This window comes from Austrofundulus limnaeus, unplaced genomic scaffold, assembly GCF_001266775.1.
Source record: "Austrofundulus limnaeus strain Quisiro unplaced genomic scaffold, Austrofundulus_limnaeus-1.0 Scaffold6, whole genome shotgun sequence".
NCBI lineage: Eukaryota > Metazoa > Chordata > Actinopteri > Cyprinodontiformes > Rivulidae > Austrofundulus > Austrofundulus limnaeus.
The window spans coordinates 5,068,164-5,085,853 of NW_013952408.1; the positions used below are offsets into that span (position 1 = coordinate 5,068,164).

The following is a 17,690-nucleotide window of genomic DNA, read 5'->3' on the forward strand; positions in this document are numbered from 1 at the left end:
AGAGAGAGAGAGAGAGAGAGAGAGAGAGAGAGAGAGAGAGAGAGAGAGAGAGAGGAGGAGGCTGAGGACTCTACTCTCTGTCGGGGATGTAACGCACCGACTCCAGCGTTCATTCCAGGACGCGCTGGAAATAATAATTCTCTCTCTTTTTTATTGTAATCCTACAATAAAAAAGTCACTTTTTTAAAGCGTAACGGGAGACTTGYGTGCGAGCGCCTCAACTAATTGTTGCTTTTCGGACAACTAATCGCTCCCTGCTGGCTTCAGTTCCAGCTCTGCAGCATCCTTGCAGCCTCTGCTGCTGCCGATTCCATTTTCCCCGAGACTGCATTTAGAGGTGCCACCGACGGAACCGGGGAGTGGGGCTGAGGAGGAGGAGGAGGAGGGGGGGCGCTCACAGATCTGGCATCCAGGACCACCTCCAGCAGCAGCAGCAGCAGCAGCAGCAGCAGCAGCAGCAGCGGATGGTGTCGTTGATCGATGATGGACGAAATGATGTGAAACGAGGGCAGGAGAAGTTCAGGCACGTTTAGGCGCGCACAGCACTCGGCTCGAGGTTGGTCCACGGGACGGACTGCCGCGCGGATCCTGCACGGCATCTGGAGGAGGAGAAGATCTCCAATGACAACGCAGCTGCATCAACTCACAGACACTGTTGCATGTTTTCGCGGCTGATGTTTCGGCCCCTCGGTGGCCTCRGCCGCAGATTGCTGCTGTAACAAACCGCTGCTTTCAAGTCGCGAGCACCGTTGAAAGTCGAAGCAGTTTGGATCAGGTTACATGTCTCCTCCACAGGATGTCTGACGTGCAAAGATGCGCGGGACTCACAGGATTTTTTTTTTGTTTTCTTTTTATTCAAAAATTTTTTTTAATCAGGATGACATTTAGTTAAGACAAAATCCAAACCAACGCTTTAAAAAATACATTTGCATCAAGAAGCTGCATCAAAAGCCGACCTCTGCCGACCTAGACTCTTTTTTTTTTCTTTTTCGGGGAGATGGCTGCGATTGCCAGCTCCCTGATCCGGCAGAAACGACAGGCGAGGGAGTCCAACAGTGACCGGGTCTCTACTTCGAAACGCCGCCCCAGCCCCAGCAAGGACCCTCGCTCTCTTTGCGAGAGGCATTTCTTGGGGGTCTTCAGCAAAGTCCGCTTTTGCAGCGGCAAGAAAAGACCCGTTCGGAGGAGACCAGGTCAGTGAGGCAGATCTTTTTTTTAACCCACCCCTCTTTCTCTCTCTCTCTCTCTCTTGTTCTTTCTCTTGCACCCCTTCCCACAAATTTGTGTTATATTTGTGTATAGGAAAGACAGTCACCCCCTCCTCCTGCACACACCCACACACACTAAAACCCACACATTTAGCACCACAACCCCACCCCCCATCCACCGCGCGCACCCCGCCCCTCTTTGGAGCAGCAAGAACATTACACTGCAGTCAAGGACTTCAGTCTGAACTGAACGAGAAGGTAGATTTTCTCGATTGTGTGAAAAATCCACCTGTTTCAATTTTTTGTGAAGGCCCCCCTTGTCTTGCACGAAATTACACCCCCCCCCCCCCACACACACACACCCACTGCCAAGCAGGAACTGTGAATGCATATGCCGTGATCAATGACGTTATACCTTTGGCACAACTCTTGATGATGGACGATCAATTACCCTGAAACAGAAATTGATTGGAAACACAAGTGATGCCACTGTGTCCATTAAGTCAGGTTTTGTTCTATACAGGCATTTAGTCTAACAGACCCCCCCACACACACACACCTCACCCCCCTCGATGCCTATAGCACCCTAACCCTCGCCATACCTCCAAACACAAACGCTCAGGCAAATTGAATAGATGGCATAAAGCTGCTCTAAATGACCTAATTCAATATTAATGCAGATTGGGAAACAGWGGGGAGATAAGTTGCACCGCAGTGCACCAAGGCTCTTTTGAGATTAAATGTTTTAATGGTAAAGGTTTATTGCAGAGACGGAGCTTTGCTGCAGCAAAGGGAGACATATAGAAGAGCGTCCATTTCGGCTCCGTTCCCACCAAACTTCAGGGGACATTCGTTTGATTTCCTCGTCCTGAATGCACGCATGACAACCCGGTTGTGCAAGTCACCCCTTCCCTCCCCGCCCTTCAGATAGTTCTGTTGTGTGAAGAACGAACGTCCCGCAGACAGACTGATGGGGAACAAGGCGGGCGGGCATCAATTTTTAAGGCTGAATGGGACGACAACACTGGCAGTCCGCCTGCCAGCGAGCCAGGCCGAGTAGAACTTTGTCATCTTGCAGCCTCAGCAGACAATATGCGTGCCAGAAGGGCTTCAAATGACTTGAATATTCACTGATAGACTGCATGGACAGACAGACAGACAGACAGACAGACAGACAGACAGACAGACAGACAGACAGACAGACAGACAGACAGACAGAAAACAAAGCTGAGGACCCTGTTGGGCAGGTAGGTATTTCCCCCCAGTTGACGAGCCAAAGATGCTGTATATGTCCTCTATTTAATTTTCCTTCCATTTGCACTAATGCCTTTCCATTTGCCAACAAACAGCCAGTACGCTGGAAAATTTATGAATTCTGCCTGTTTAAAAGATTCTTGTTTTTCCTTCTATCCTCCCCTTCACCACGTAAGACGCACCCTTGAAACCTCCACAGGTGTCCCATAAGGGCTGCAGGCTAGGTCAGTAGCTCAGCCTCCATTCGTGTGTGCTGTGTTTCCTCGTCGTCTCCACCCCATCTCGCGCCCATGTCGACAACCTCCTCGGCCAGGGAGGGGGGGTGGGGAGGGCTGGGTGGGAAACAAGTGGGAATGTACGGGCTGGGGTCCTCAACACCTGTCTGACCACCGACGACCCTCTCCCTCGCTGATCGTCTTCTTTCATTCCTCTTTCTCTTTGGCCTTTTTCCTCTAGATTTTGATAAGCTTAATTTCTTACCTGTTTCCTCTTCTGTAGCTAAAGCTCACCTGCAACTAGTTGTCTATTGCTCTCTTTGCCTCTTTTCATTTCCTTTTAGTCTCATCCTTGTCGTCAGTCAGTGTTGGCTCAGTTTCTATCGTCGTCCTGTGTCTGTAAAGTTGTGCTGATCACAACTGTGCCAGCAAAGCACAGGCTGCTATTGGTGTGTATATTGGTGTAGACTGACATGGTGTGTCTCTCCTTGTCGAGCACTGCATCAGAACAGGTGATCATTCACCATTTCATGGTCATGATGCCATTTGTCAATGTACCTGAATGTTTTTGTCCTTCTTGTATTGGTATGAAGTGAATCTATTGTCCTTCTAATGGTCCATACGCTTACAGAATGATCTCAAGTTTGTTGTCGTCGAAAGTCATTTTTCATGCACAAACACAGGATGCAAAAATGTGCACTGCAGCTGCACCCACAAACACACAACATGCACAGCGCACACACTCTGCTAAAAGTCTTGAACCGATGAGTCGTCAGCAATAGCCCCGGGGAGCGATACTGTTGCTGTAATTTATGGAAGCGTAGTTATCACATGTGATTTACTGATGTGTACGCTCCTATGTGCTTTCAGACTCACACATAGCCACACATAAAGTACACTTTCATTCTCCTCAACTTGCTCATGATGGATAATGAAGGGCCTGTCCTAGGAATTGATGGGCCCAAACCCAGGGGTAGGTGAGTTGGGAATTGATGGTCAGGATGATGTACAGCTGAGCGGACGTGAACCCGCTTTCTCCATGGGTCACCACTTAGCTAACTCTTTCCGCTCGCTCACTCCTCCATTCACTTGTTCTTTCTTTTCTTTTCTTTTTTTTTGTACAATACAAATAAATCTCAAACTCTTGCAATTATTGGAGCCACCAACTCTCATACAAATTCCATCTGTTATTGCTATTGAATTAAGATCCTGACTAAACCCATCTTTCTCTCACAAGATAGCGAGTCTCAAAATGTTTCTTTTTTTTTTCTTCTGCAACAGCATTTGGAATGCTTTGTGACTGGCTGTGCTGAAATGAATTGTATGTCCTCCAATTTGTGACCTTGGAGGACAGTCTGGCTCCAAAATATCGCTTCCCATCACAGTCCTCATTTATCAGAGCAAATACACACACGCACACATACACACACAAATATAGCAACCACCTTCAGTTTATTTAGAGACTTAAATACAATTAAGCGCCAATAAATTGTAAAAAAATGCTACATTTGCACCTGTTGCCAAGTAGCTGATTTGAATAACAAAACAGTGTAATGTTTGCAGAAATGCTTACGAAATATATGTTGCATTTTTATTTGTTTCATCACTAAAAAAACGATTTAACAAACAGTACAGTTAAAAAAAAGACCACTCACCTGGAAAGCCACAACTAATTCTGTTTAATATACAAGTCATCCAGCTCTGGTTTTGGATCTGCAGAGTGATTGTACATCCGCCCCAGGTATTCTTCCCTGTCCTTGTCAGGGCCAGAGCAACTTTCATTGCTCTTAGCAATAATTCTCATTTTCACCTGCTCTACACTTCAAATGTGAAGCACTTGAAGCTGCACACCAGCCAGGCGCCGGCCGTGCTACCCTTCAAAGCTGCAGGTCAGTTCAGGGTTATCGTTAGGAAAGAACTCCCACCTGAACGGGAACACACTTGGTCAGCTTTGTTGGCTCTAAAACGTGTCTCCAAAACAGGTTAGAGTTAATAAGTTATTCATAAAAAAAGAAAAAAAAACTTTAATCAGAGCTTCACCCCCTTTTTAAAATCATGGTATTAATTACAAGAAGCACAGCTGCTTCAATAATGTTTTCAGTGGTTTCTAAACTATGTAAGAAAACCTTCAATTTTTCTACATTTGATTCAATAAATTACATGAAAAAATAACAACCATCTTATTGATTTTCTGGTAATGTAAACTCAGAGACCTGCAAGTCGTACAGCCTTTTACCCTTTTATGATATTACGTGGTGTGGCAAATAAATCATCACAGACCTTCCATCACAGTATTATTTATGCCCACCGGCTGGTAAGAGTAAAGCGGACATTCAAAAAGGTATTGCTTCATAAGTTGTTTTATGTTTTGGCAGCTGTGGAAGCTGGAGTGTGACACAAGAACAATAGAATTGCTTTTACACCTGGATAATTAGCATCCAATCACTCAGAAGGGGGAACGGACCACATTCCAGGTCTTAACATGGCTCAAATATATTAAATTTCATTGTTAGTTATAAACAAGTTTGTATTTGTCTGCAATCAACACTTTAATATATTTGGTAATAAACCCACCACAGTTTGAGTGACAGTTGTGTAGGAAACATATAAATCTTATGCCTGCACACTCCATTTTCCCCAGCCTGCTGTAATTAATGGTCCAAAACTGCTTCATATTGGAATATTTACGATGGCATCTTTACGAGTTATTTTTCTAAAATTGGATGTTTCTGTCCCAACAATGCAAACACGGCTCTGACATATTTCTCTTTTGTGGGGATGTGGCTGTGGCTATGCCGACGGTTGGTGTGCATGTGCGTGGTGTGTTTGTGCGCGTTTTCAGAGCCACAGCTGAAAGGCATTGTGACGCGACTGTTCAGCCAGCAGGGCTTCTACCTGCAGATGCAGCCGGATGGAACCATCGACGGCAGCAAGGACGAGAACAGCGACAACAGTGAGTGGAGCAACACGAAAGCTGCTGCAGCTTCCAGTTTAAAACCTTTAACGGCTGTGAGTCAGTTGGTTATATAACGTTTTACCACATTTGCTACACCTAATCATCATTCTTATATAACGGATGCCATGTAGGTCATCTTATCAGACTCCAAAAAGCTGTTTTAAGACAGGGACTCCTTCTAAAGAGGATTTTCTCAACTAAAACGTACAATTATTTAGGGAATTATTCAGCTCCTCACAAGGCAGATGCCCTCTTTCTTGCATTGTGGTTATGTAACGTAAGGGATTTAAATGTGTCAAGTAGTTACCTAAATGATTTATGTCTTCTTGGTTTTTTTATCACAATTATTTAGCTTTCACAGTATAATTATTCTGGTAATATGCATTCTTAAATTTATTCTAAGAGAAAATAATTTCAAACTAATTAAAGTGTTCTTTGAAGAGTCTTTTAGGAAGGTTATGAACAAATACATTCTGTTTCTGTTTTAGTTTTTTCTTAAAGACACTGACAATAGTTTAATTCTAATCAGACTGACATTTTTGGCTCTGAGGAAAGCCAAGYGCTTCTGCAAACACTATTTTATGAATCTTTACATTGTTGTAAATTTAGCATTAAACTGATTTTCCAGCCGAAATATTTCTTGTCTGGACCAGAAGTGCCACAGCTAGGTGCTGCTGTTTTTGCACTTGTAAAAAAATGTAAATAAGCTTTTGACCTCATTCTGACTAGCCGTTAGCTCATTAATCCATACAATCTCAATTTTTCCAAACTGTGGTAACTCAAAGAGCAGGGGAATTTTTAGGCACCTCATCATTTTGATTGGAGTATGATACATAGAGCTGTCAAACATTTATAAAACTATTATTGATGCTTTGATAAACACCCTTCAAACAACATCTTGAGCATGTAATGTCTCAAATCTTAAACAAAATATTTCATTTAGTTCATAGTTTTTGTTAGAGAAAAATTCTGAGAACTAAATTCAGAAAAACAGGAGCCAAAATATTGAGGACAGTATAGGGCAGAGGTTGTCCAAGCATCACATTCAAGCTTTTTTCTCTCCATCTTTTTCAGTGTTTTTAACAATTTTTTGTTCCAGTTTTAGAGCATAGGATTAGATTTAGTAGTAGAATTGACATGAGATGATCATGTTCTGGCTCTAAAAACTGCAACATACTGTATATCTGATGGAAAGTAATTACTGTTGTGGAAATCTTAATTATAACAAGGACAGAAACAGGGGATCACAAAATAAAAAGGCACTTCGTAGAATGGTCGTCTGAGTTTTATTGCAGCTGCAAGGCACAAAAGTTTAATACAGTTCTGAAAACAGTGCACAGTCCTGCACCAAAGTATTTGTGAAAAGAATCAAAGTTTGAAACCCCCTTTTATACTTGATATATGTATGTTTACATAAACTGACAAGAGAGAATGTTCTGACAAACTGTCCCCGTAGGGTGACTTTCTACCACATACCTAAACCTGATGGTAAAACACACTATCTTAGAGAGGGCAGAAAATAAATAAATGCAAAACAATGGCATCATACAAACATTTGGATCAGCAACACAGGTCAGGGGAGCATGTGAAAAGAAATATAAGTTATTTTTTCCATTACAATTACCAAATCAAAAGTGTGGAAAAGAAGGCAGAGTTTTACTTAAAGTTTTTATAATTTCTGTTTGTAACCACGTGGCCAGCAAACAGTTTAGTGTGTTTTTTTTGAAAATAATGACCTTTTTTGTGTAAGAATTGAAAACAGTTTTTCAAGCCATACAAACAATCAGCGGTGGGCAGCGCTAATAAAAAAATTAGCTCCGCAACTTCTAAACCGCTTATAAAAATTTTTAGGTCCGCAATTTCAAAACCGCTTATGCTGTGGAAAATCTAGCAGAAGCTAATTTTGTAGCGCAAGTTCAATTTGAAACTTACCAGCTGACAATTCATGTACAACATATGCACAACACTGCCAACTAGCGGTGCATGAACTCTTTTACAACTTAATTCAACTACTGGCGATTGCGGGGATGTGATTCCCTGAAACAGACCTTTAGCTCCTGGTGTAAAAATTAAAAATTTGTTGAGGCTTGCTAGTTTGGCTGCTTCTTTAAAAAAGTTGATGAGGATTGCTAGTTCGGCTGCTTCTTTGTCTTTTTCTTTTGTTTGTTGTGGATTTTTCATGAAAGAAGCATAAATAAAGTAATCTTAAAACTGTTTATGACACATTCTGGGTACATGACGGACTGATGGGAAATGAAAGCACAGGGAACAGGAAACTAGTATCTTCCCTTCAAAATAAGAGCTTGGATTTTAAAGTTTTTCATGTTTCCATTGGATTAAAGTTTTCCATTTCACCTGAAACTAACGTCTTTAAATCATTTTTGATTTTCTAACACCGTTGGCCGATTGCTTTTGAGCTCCAGCATTTAAACTTTATTTTTTTTAAAAAAGGAGCTCTGATTGTAAAGTAAACTAAATCAATACTTACAAAATTTTAGTATGGATTACAAACTTTTACTAAACTTTTACTAAACTTTTATTAACATTGCCTTCCTGCTATGTAAGCAGACACAAAGCATTGTGGGAAATGAGAACCCTGACCGAGAGCAACTGTCTGGAAGGATATATATGTTTCCAATACATGTGTTTATCATGGAGGAGTACTGTTGGACACATCACGTGTGTTGTGATTCATTGACAGCCAAATCTTCCACTGGTCAAGATAACGATGACTGGAAAATAATTAGTTATTAGTGGTACTGCATTTTAATTTTAGAAAATGCAAATCCGCTTATGAATTATAAAAATTAGTAAGTCYGCTAAAACGCAAATGACATGTTTAGGTCCGCAATTAGTGGATTTGCGCTTTAGTGGGCTTGTGCCCACCACTGCAAACAATATTGTTTAGCCCACCTTTGCYCACATCATTCTGTGATGCAAAGAATCAATTGTTCACATTTAAAAATCAAATCAAAATTGTTCATGTTGCAATGCATCAAAATATAGATTGTAAATCTCATMTTTATCAAATCTGCAACAGGTAAGATATTGGCTGTTTAACATATTTCCACAGATCTCCCTTTTATCTGAATTTTGATTTGAGATCTCATAATAAGATGTTTTTTACTTGTACAGAATGCTTAAGTTTGTCAAGAAGTGTTTAATGATCAATCTCCAAAGGATATAAGTTGAGGATTTTTTTCTTTTCAATTCTTGTCATGAAACCCACAACCAGCGAACCACCCTGCTAAAAATAAATAAATAAATAAAAAAAAAACTTTTTCTCCCAAAAATGTATTTCTATGGTGGTTTAGTAATAAATGAATAATCTCCAGTTTACAAAATTAAACATAAATCAGCAGAGCTTGCTGAGCACCCTCTAYGCTAAAACCTAGGCTTTTAAAGACTTTAGCCATGAAGCACTGAAAGTGAAGATATATGTCTGCACAGAATGGTCATCAAAGAGATGATAATGCTCCCAGTCTGGATCAAAGCCAGTCAGGAGACCAATCATGATGTTTCTGCTCTAATAAACCTCTTGCCAATCCTTRAGGAAAGCAGGAGCCAAAGCTGCAAGATGGTAGCAGTCGGGCAATGAAAAAAAAAACCACCCTGTTCCTGTCAAATGTCACTTTAAATTTTACGATGAGATAGCTCTTCCGCTAAAATGGCTTACAGCACAGAAAAGAAGGTCTTCAGGACAAAAAGATTATGACATTTAAGAGAGGACACATCATCACAATGCATTTCATCTCTGCAACTTAGCAATTAAAAAAAATTCAATAGCTTTATTGTGTTSTTAAGGTTATGGCTGTTAAAAGTTTGGAGGGTTTCCCCACCCTTAGGTAATCCTTCAGTTCAGTCCCACTGGCCCTGGGATGGAGGAATGCGGTGAATTATTCAGCTGAAGCAAACTAAAAATACCACCTTCTTTGTTTGTGCCCAATGAATAATTCTCTAGAAGAGATGCCTTAAGCAGCGGAAGACAGAGAGAGAGAGAGAGAGAGAGAGAGAGAGAGAGAGAGAGAGAGAGAGAGAGAGAGAGAGAGAGAGTGTAGGAAGAAGGAGCTGCTGTGAGACAATGTAAGTCTTTCAAGCCGAAGACAGAAACACAAAAAAACTAAAATGGGAGAGTGATTAAGATGGCTACAAATGGAGGKGGAAGATTTAGTATGCAGGTCTTGCACAGAACTATCGATCGCTGGGGTGGATTATTAGAATAATAGAATACCCTCTCACACACACACCCTTAAACTACGCCACCCTCTGACCCGCAGCCTCCTCGGCGGCAGCGGCCGATGGAAAACAGTAATTTATTTTCAAGCGGCGGCTCAGGCCATACACTGTGCATCGTGAGCTCCGGTTAAACACAACTCGGTTTTTGATTAGTTGCCATATTTCTGCGATGAATGAATGTGCTGAGAAAAGCATAAAAGCAGTTTATTCTGACAAACACAGCCCGCCCACTCCCACTCACAGACACAGGGAGTGCAGCGGGGTGCTGGATTGATGATAATTCCTCCTGTCACACAGTCTTGTACATTTAAATTGATGGTGTGTTTTCAAAGAAGTTTGGGACTGAAAAGCGGAAATTGCCTGCTGAGAAAGCATGATCCTTAGGAGACTTCTTTCTCTTGGAGCCCTTAAGTGATGACAGATATTGCTACTATTTAAGGTTTCTAATATTACTTAGTACTGAAGTAGMAAATTATGCCTTAGATTCAAAGAAGTTCTGTTTTAGTGACTCATTAGTTTTAGTCTTTTAATATGTCACATAAAAATAACTTTGGTTTTATACTTTTTAAAAGCAACGGGAACTTTRAATAAATGCAACTGTGCAAAAACCCTAATATAACTTATTTGTAAAATATTATATGCACTAAATTATAGAGCAGTTGTGCTTCCAAAAATAAATTGTTCGATAAAACACAATATAAATCYGGCTCTACATTACAAAGTCAAATGGCTTTAGTAGAAAGTGTTGCAAAACTGTGCAWGAGCTAACCACATTGGCCCTGAAACACAATTATTCTAATGAACAACCATGTTCAAATTTAAACAGTTATTAATTTGATTCTCATCAAATGCTTGGATGCAGTAATGATCTGCACACTCTGAGACCGTCGTTCATGTCTGCAGCATTAAATATTAACTTTCCATCAGAGAAGATGATATTAATTTACATCCTGTTTATATGTATGTATATTTGTTTCATATTTCATTTTAAGGTTCAAGTTGTATTGCAATAATTTTGTTTTATTTACCACAAAAATTCTTTCTTATTTTGAGGGGGGAAAGGAAATAAAAAAAAAACACCATAAATAAAAGGGCAAAACTTGAACTTTTTTTTCCAGAGATCTTTCGATTTGAGTGTTTTGTGGATACCTTTCACATTTTAAATTTGGCTAAATGTCCTTAAACCTTTCCCACAGGTTCCTCACCTCCCATGAATTGAAATTCCTTTAGCCTAACAGCAGGATTTGCTCCAAGCAGATTACCGCTCTACTGGAAGGCTTACCGTTTGCAAAGATTTTTGCTTTATAGGTGTGTTAGAATCCATTTTGTCTGACACTTCAACAATAGAAGATCCATAGCTATCTCTTAGCTCTCCCTGCACCAGTTCAACCTTTCTTTACTGTCAGTGAGGTTATTAGAGAAGAAGGATCACCTTCAGGATAGTCATCAGATACTCTTAATATCAGTCACTGCTGCTGTAATTATGAAATCCATCAACTGCTAACAACAAAAAGGCCAACATTTAAACAGCAGCCAAATGATAACTACTGTCAGTTTCATATTTTAGAGCAAAAGCAGCAGATTAAAATTAAATAACTAAGTGACGTGACATGTTTTATGTTGATTTTACTAAAAAAAAACAAAACAAGTATGACCTATGACTAGTTCGCCTGACATGCTGCCAGTAAAGGGGCTGATATGAAAAATGGTAAAGGAACTTGAGAAAAAGTAAATTCACAAAACTGAAGGTGTTAAACAGTTTTCTGTCCAGGCTTTTACGGTACACATAACTATGGAAATGCTCAGTTTGTTTCGCCCGCTTCATTAGCCTGAGGGCAGGTTTAAACCATTGCCAGGGAAAAGCACCCTGTCGATATTTATTGAGTGAAACTGAATCTGCTCAGAGGACTGACCCATGTTGGCACATATCTGCTTCTCTCTGCCAGTTTTAGTCGATACATGCAAAACAATCATTCCTGCGATACTGGGAGTGTACGGCAGGTAAAGAATGCCTCTACGTTCATACGCATGTCTCAGATCAAATGGAAGAATGAACACAGACTCACTGTAACAATCACCCTTTGGTCCAACATTGCCACTTGGCCTCCTGCAATGTTTTTTTTCCCCCATGAGACAAGTTTATCTTTGATTTAATTGGTGCCTGTCTCACTGCTCTACACTGAGCTTTTGTGTATGAGTTGCCACTCAATAATAAYTCAATTTTAATGTGATGGAAGCTGTGAGCACGTTCAGCAAAATTTAATCAACACCACAATCTCACAGTAATACAAACCAAGATCAGCCGACCAAACCTAATAAATGTTTCATCARACAACAGTTTGACCTCGAAATTTGATTATTGTTTAGCAATCTGTACTGAATGGCACTACGTGACACCATGTTTTAAAGCTTTAAGCTGTAGCATACAGATTTTGTTTTTGGTGCRTTGGCCATGTAGGTTTCTAAATGACTGTGTTTAATCCAGAACTGGTGCATCCAGTGYCAATATATGGAAATGTGTGTGCACTTATTAGGATTCTTAAAAAAATGTAATTCACCAAGGACAGATTTTATCATCTAGTTTGATTGTTTCATGCTTAGGATGCACAAGATGGCTCTGTTTTTGCCCTCCTAAAACTTTGAGTTTGTCACATGAAAGTTTGGAATATCTGTGTTTTGCTGTAATGTTTCATTGTGAATTGCGTCAGTGTTCCCATTATCCCTGTCCTGTTCACTTTACCGCTGATGGATAGTCAAAGAACAGGGATCAGAGGCTGTAGTGTCTGCAAGAGTTAAGTGAAAACTCAATTGTYCTATTCTGTCCTTTCTACTTGACATCTCTCTTTTGTCTCTGCCTCTTTGTGACTCTGTCTCCTTTCTCCCTGCCTCTCCTTTATACCGCTCTGCTCGGCAGCCCTGTTTAATCTTATTCCCGTGGGTCTGAGAGTGGTGGCCATCCAGGGGGTGAAGAGTGGCTTCTACATTGCCATGAATGGCGAGGGCATGCTCTACAGCTCGGTAAGCTCCTGTCACACTATTGTTTAAGCCCGTGTGCATGATTAGTCACTTACACGTGTTTTGTTTTGTTTTTTTCTCGCTGTCGTCTGTTTCATCATCCCGTCACAGTAAATACTCAGCTCCACCAAAGTCTTTCATCTTTGCTCATTAAAAAAGAGCTCGTCAGATGTGGGTTTATGTTGCTCTGCAGCACCTTAGTCCCTCATTGTCTTTGAAGTAGCATTGCCTGTCTTGCTTTTCATTTATTATAAAGTTTTGTGTTAAACCCACTTTAAAAASCCCCGTTTCTTTTTTTATTTGCTACTACCAGAAGCTTGTTTGGCATTGATGAACAGATGATTTTTACTGCCCTCTCACATATTTGCTTGGTTCAACTTTGATTTCTGTTTAATCCCTGTAACATTGATACAACTGTTCTTAAAGGGGACCTATTATGCAAAATTTACTTTTTAAAGTTTTTTTTACTCAACTTTTGGGTATGTACTTCTTAAAAAAACAGTCCTAGGACCAAAAAAATGCACCCAGGGGCATATTTACTGTAAGTAAATGTATTTTTAATGTGTATTAACAACAAGTCTTATACTTCCATCATTTTGTGATGTCACAAGCCGTACGACAACCCACCGGAACCTGCGTTTAGCCCCTTACCTAGCAACCCCCAGGTGAAACTAAAAAGCCGTCACGGTAGTTGTTGTGCAATGCACAGCTCATTTCACAACAAGCCTCTAATAGGGCAATGGGTAGAGTGTTGGATCAGAGAGTGGGAGATCAGGGTTTGAGACCGGCACAGACACATACAATTTTAATTATTTATTTTCATTCATTGTGAACATGTTTTCTCATGTACCTCTATTGTTTAGCTTGTTAAAGCCTTGTCAAAGCCTATTTGTTTTAGTTTTTGAAGTATTTTGAGCGCTGCTGCTCCCTGCTCTGGTAACAACATGCAGAGTGAGCGCAGAGCAGAGGAGGGGTAGGAAAAAAAAGAAGCTGGGACCACAACTCTGCCTCTGGGTCTCATATGGTTGTACAATGGAGCTTCTGCTATTATTAGCCATGCTAACGTAAATGCTGGCTTTGGAGGGCGGAGTTAATGTCAACAGATTTTTGGAGGGCGTTACCAACAGAGCTCATTAACATAAACAACTCTTCTGAATGTAAGTCAGAGCAGGCAGAGCTAGAAAATGGGAAATTTTATTATCTGAGAATTATTTTGTGCATTAAATTGAATGAACATGGTCTGGATAGCCCACAGACATACCATAAAAAATTCAAGGACATGGTCTCCTTTAAATTAAGGGCCAAGCATTTCTTAAAGGAACATGCTTCACCTGCTGCCTTTCGTGCTAGTTTTAGACCAAGATTATTTTGTGTAGTGAAATGACAGTTTTATCTCTTATTTCCTATTTCCTAAACACACAAGTTATAGTTCAAGATCTGTACAATCGCCTGAGTTACAGGCATTTTCTTTCAAAATCAGTTAGCTGTGATGACCACCTTGATTTGGGCTAACTTTAAAAATATTCAGTTGTAGAGGTGCATTTATACATGCAATCAATATGTCTTGAAAGTTTCATTAAAACTTTTTACGAGATATTTTGTTCAGAGAGAGTTGACTCCAAATGTTTAATCTTTTTCAATCTGTAAGTGCTCATAGTAAAGGTTTTAAGGGTCAGCGTTAGCTACTACCACACTAACTAAGAGGCCGATATCTGTAAAACTGACGAGTTATAGCTATCGTATTCTTTTAAGGTTTGTTGATTAGCTGTGGCAGCCATCTTGAGCCAGGGTGCTGACTAAATTTTATCGTTAATTCATCCATTGATTCCTTTCTGCAAATTTTGTTAAATTGTATCTAGTTGTGGGGTATTTCAGACATAAGCGATAACATTATCACTTGCCTTTCTCTTAGCAGGATGATAATGAATGCAACATAGGGTACATGTGCAGAAGATAGACCCAGAAATGTTGTATCAGTTGCTTTCACCATTTAGATGTTTTTCTATGTTCAAATAATCGGTTTGTTGTCAGAAGCAAATAGACACATAAGATTACTCAGGTGTTATGTTTCTAATCTCTATACTCGTGTTTCTTAATCAGATTAAACATGGTGTTACAGAAGACTGAAGAAAACAGCACAGTACTACATGAAGACATGTGCTAAGGAACTTTTTAGTTAAGTTAATGGATGAGGAATGATGAGACAAAGCTGAAAATCACAGCCTGTCTATCTAATTCTGGTCTACCCATAATTATTTGAAAAATATAGTGATTTTTTTTATATGTATCTTCTCTACTGCTATAATCGAGCATTGCTCAGATAAAGTAGGATTGGGCGATATTTGGTAAAAAAAAATCACGATAATTCATGGCGTTTATGCTATAATGATTTATATGAAAATTAATAAATGACAATTGATTTGGACTCTAATTCTGTGTACTAAAATTATACTTACAAATCAGGCCAGTCAGTGAAACTAACTTGTGCACTAGCTGTGAACTGAAACCCACTTTTTCCAAAATGTGGAGTGGCAGCATATCGTTAATAAAGCTACATGATGCCTGTGCTATCTCCTTCCAGTGCTTACTTTGCTGCTCATAAGGGACAGACAGACTGAGTCATGATCATGCAACTCAAATTGCAGTAATTACAAAGTGGCGAATATTAATTGTTGACACGTTTTCTGATGATTTTGTCCAAACCTAAGCTTAACAATGAAAAAAGACTTACAGACCAACAGGTTAGATGGTGCCYGCGATGCCTTGTTTAAAACAGTCACTTGAATAATTGCTAAGTCTCGCAAATTGAGTGTAATTTATTCAGGGCGAGGATTTTTGGCTTTGTGCAACTCAAGCACAACCTGACAGATGTACGAGCCGCTCACAAGTTCAGGGAAGGTCGTTCGGCAAAGGATGTGATGACTCACCAAGGTAGACAGATTCATTCATAACTGAAAGCACATAAACAAGTGCACAATTCACAGCCTTGTCATAGGGCCTTCGATAAAGCTCCACCCCCCTTTCAGGCCTAATTAAAGTTTAATCATGCCTAGACAGGGGTCTTTTATGTGTCAAATAGACTCAAAGTTAAAGATGCTGCACAATTCCACATTCATAGCCATTGATTTAAGGAATCATCATTTGGCTCCGAGTCCATGATTATTATTAATTAAAAGTACTTAACCACCTTAGTGTCAAACAGCACCTCGTAGCTAATCATTCTAACTCTAATTTTTATGGGCGAAGAGGCAAAGTTTTGACCTTTGCAGAGGATGAAGACATTTCTGCCATAGGGGTTCAAAATGTTATTTAAGCCATTAAGAACATGCATTTTCTGGATGTGGTGTCTCAAATGTATAAAGCTTGGGAAATTAGCAATGTGTGGGTGGTGGGCTGAGGGACCCATAAACCATGTAGTGAGAAGCTTCCAAACAACAAAGTGGCTCAGAACACACTAATTACTACACAAACCATGATAAAGCAGTGGTGTTTTTTCTATACCTTCCCTGTATTTTTTTATTTTAACAATGCATGTTAAAAGACAGTTGAAGTCATTTTAAAAAAAGGGAGTAAAAGGGAGCATTATTCTGAAGGACATTTTGTAACTGATTAATTGGATGTTAGATGMAGTATTTCTGATCATTTCAGCCTTTAAGGTTAAAACAGATCAAGCAAGAGTTGGTGTATGTCTTATCATGTGTTCTTTCTTTAGCCTAAACAAAAATAGTTATGTTCTGACGTCTGACATAAAAGGTAACACCTCCAGAGGTGTAACCAGGAAGAGATGAACATTATAAGGTCAGTTCATTATTAAAGCAGAGAGAAGTTGTCAGTGTGTTGCACAGTCTGCTCAGAGCAGGGCAGCTGTGTTTTGGTTCAGCCAAAGGTCTTACTGAGGCCTGGGTGCTGAGTGCTGTACTGTGAACCTGATTGGAGTCAGAAGATTGAAAATAGTTTTAAGAAGAAATCCAGCTGATTCCTGTTTATTCAGACATACCATTTTGAATAACTCCTATTTTTTCTACAATTCATTATCTTTCTTGTTTCTCTCAATTTACTTCTAATTGAACCTCTCCAAACTCCAAACTCTCACATTTTTTGGCCTTGTTTGGTCTTTTTTTTTTCTAATTTGAGAGCAAAAGTGCTCAGCACTTTTATTTCTTGTCTTTTGGGAAATAACTACTTGGAGAAATTTCTAACTCTCCTTTATTTTTTCTACTTCGTTACAATGTCTTCATAGTGAGAGGATGTAAAAAGCTTTATTGTTTCTGTGCTTGATGCATATCTGAGGTGCTGCATCAGATCTTTCAGAAGGCTGTCTTTCAGTCTTTTTGATGTGAATGGCAGATATGTGTTCAGTTTTTGGACTTACGATTGCTAATAATAAGCTAAAGGATTACATTAAGTAAATGGTGGTAGGTGGATTTGTTTTTTCTTTTTAGAACTGGAGTTCATCACTCCCTGTTAAGGCTGTTGCTGATTGAAAGCTGAGGATGAGCTGCGTATTAATGTTGATGTGGAGTGTTTAGTGATGAAGTGCGTGGGGGGCTGAGCATCTACAATAACGAGTTCTTCTCCATTATTTATAACACACAATATGACCTACTTTACTGCACAGCAGTAACCACTTCTTTGCCTCTGCTGCAGGCAGGCCTATCTGTCTTTACCCATCTATCATCTATCTACCCATCTATCCAACCAACCATTCATCTGCCCACTTATCTATCTTTTTACATTTATTGCACAACAAAATAAAGAAAATGAACAAAAAATATACATATACATACATACATATATATATATATA

The 17,690-nt window shown here is 39.8% G+C and overlaps 1 protein-coding gene across 2 annotated transcripts in view; it reads left to right on the plus strand.

Moving 5' to 3' along the window:
* The first annotated feature begins 997 nt into the window (after positions 1-997).
* fgf12a (fibroblast growth factor 12a) overlaps positions 998-17,690 on the plus strand; it is a 20,951-nt gene continuing 4,258 nt past the window's right edge. The window contains exons 1-4 of one of the 2 annotated variants that reach the window (XM_014031915.1): positions 998-1,193; positions 2,639-2,686; positions 5,520-5,630; positions 12,784-12,887. In XM_014031915.1, the coding sequence (XP_013887369.1) occupies positions 998-1,193; positions 2,639-2,686; positions 5,520-5,630; positions 12,784-12,887 (459 nt within the window). The remainder of the gene's footprint in view (positions 1,194-2,638; positions 2,687-5,519; positions 5,631-12,783; positions 12,888-17,690) is intronic. The other variant, XM_014031924.1, reaches the window with a different exon arrangement.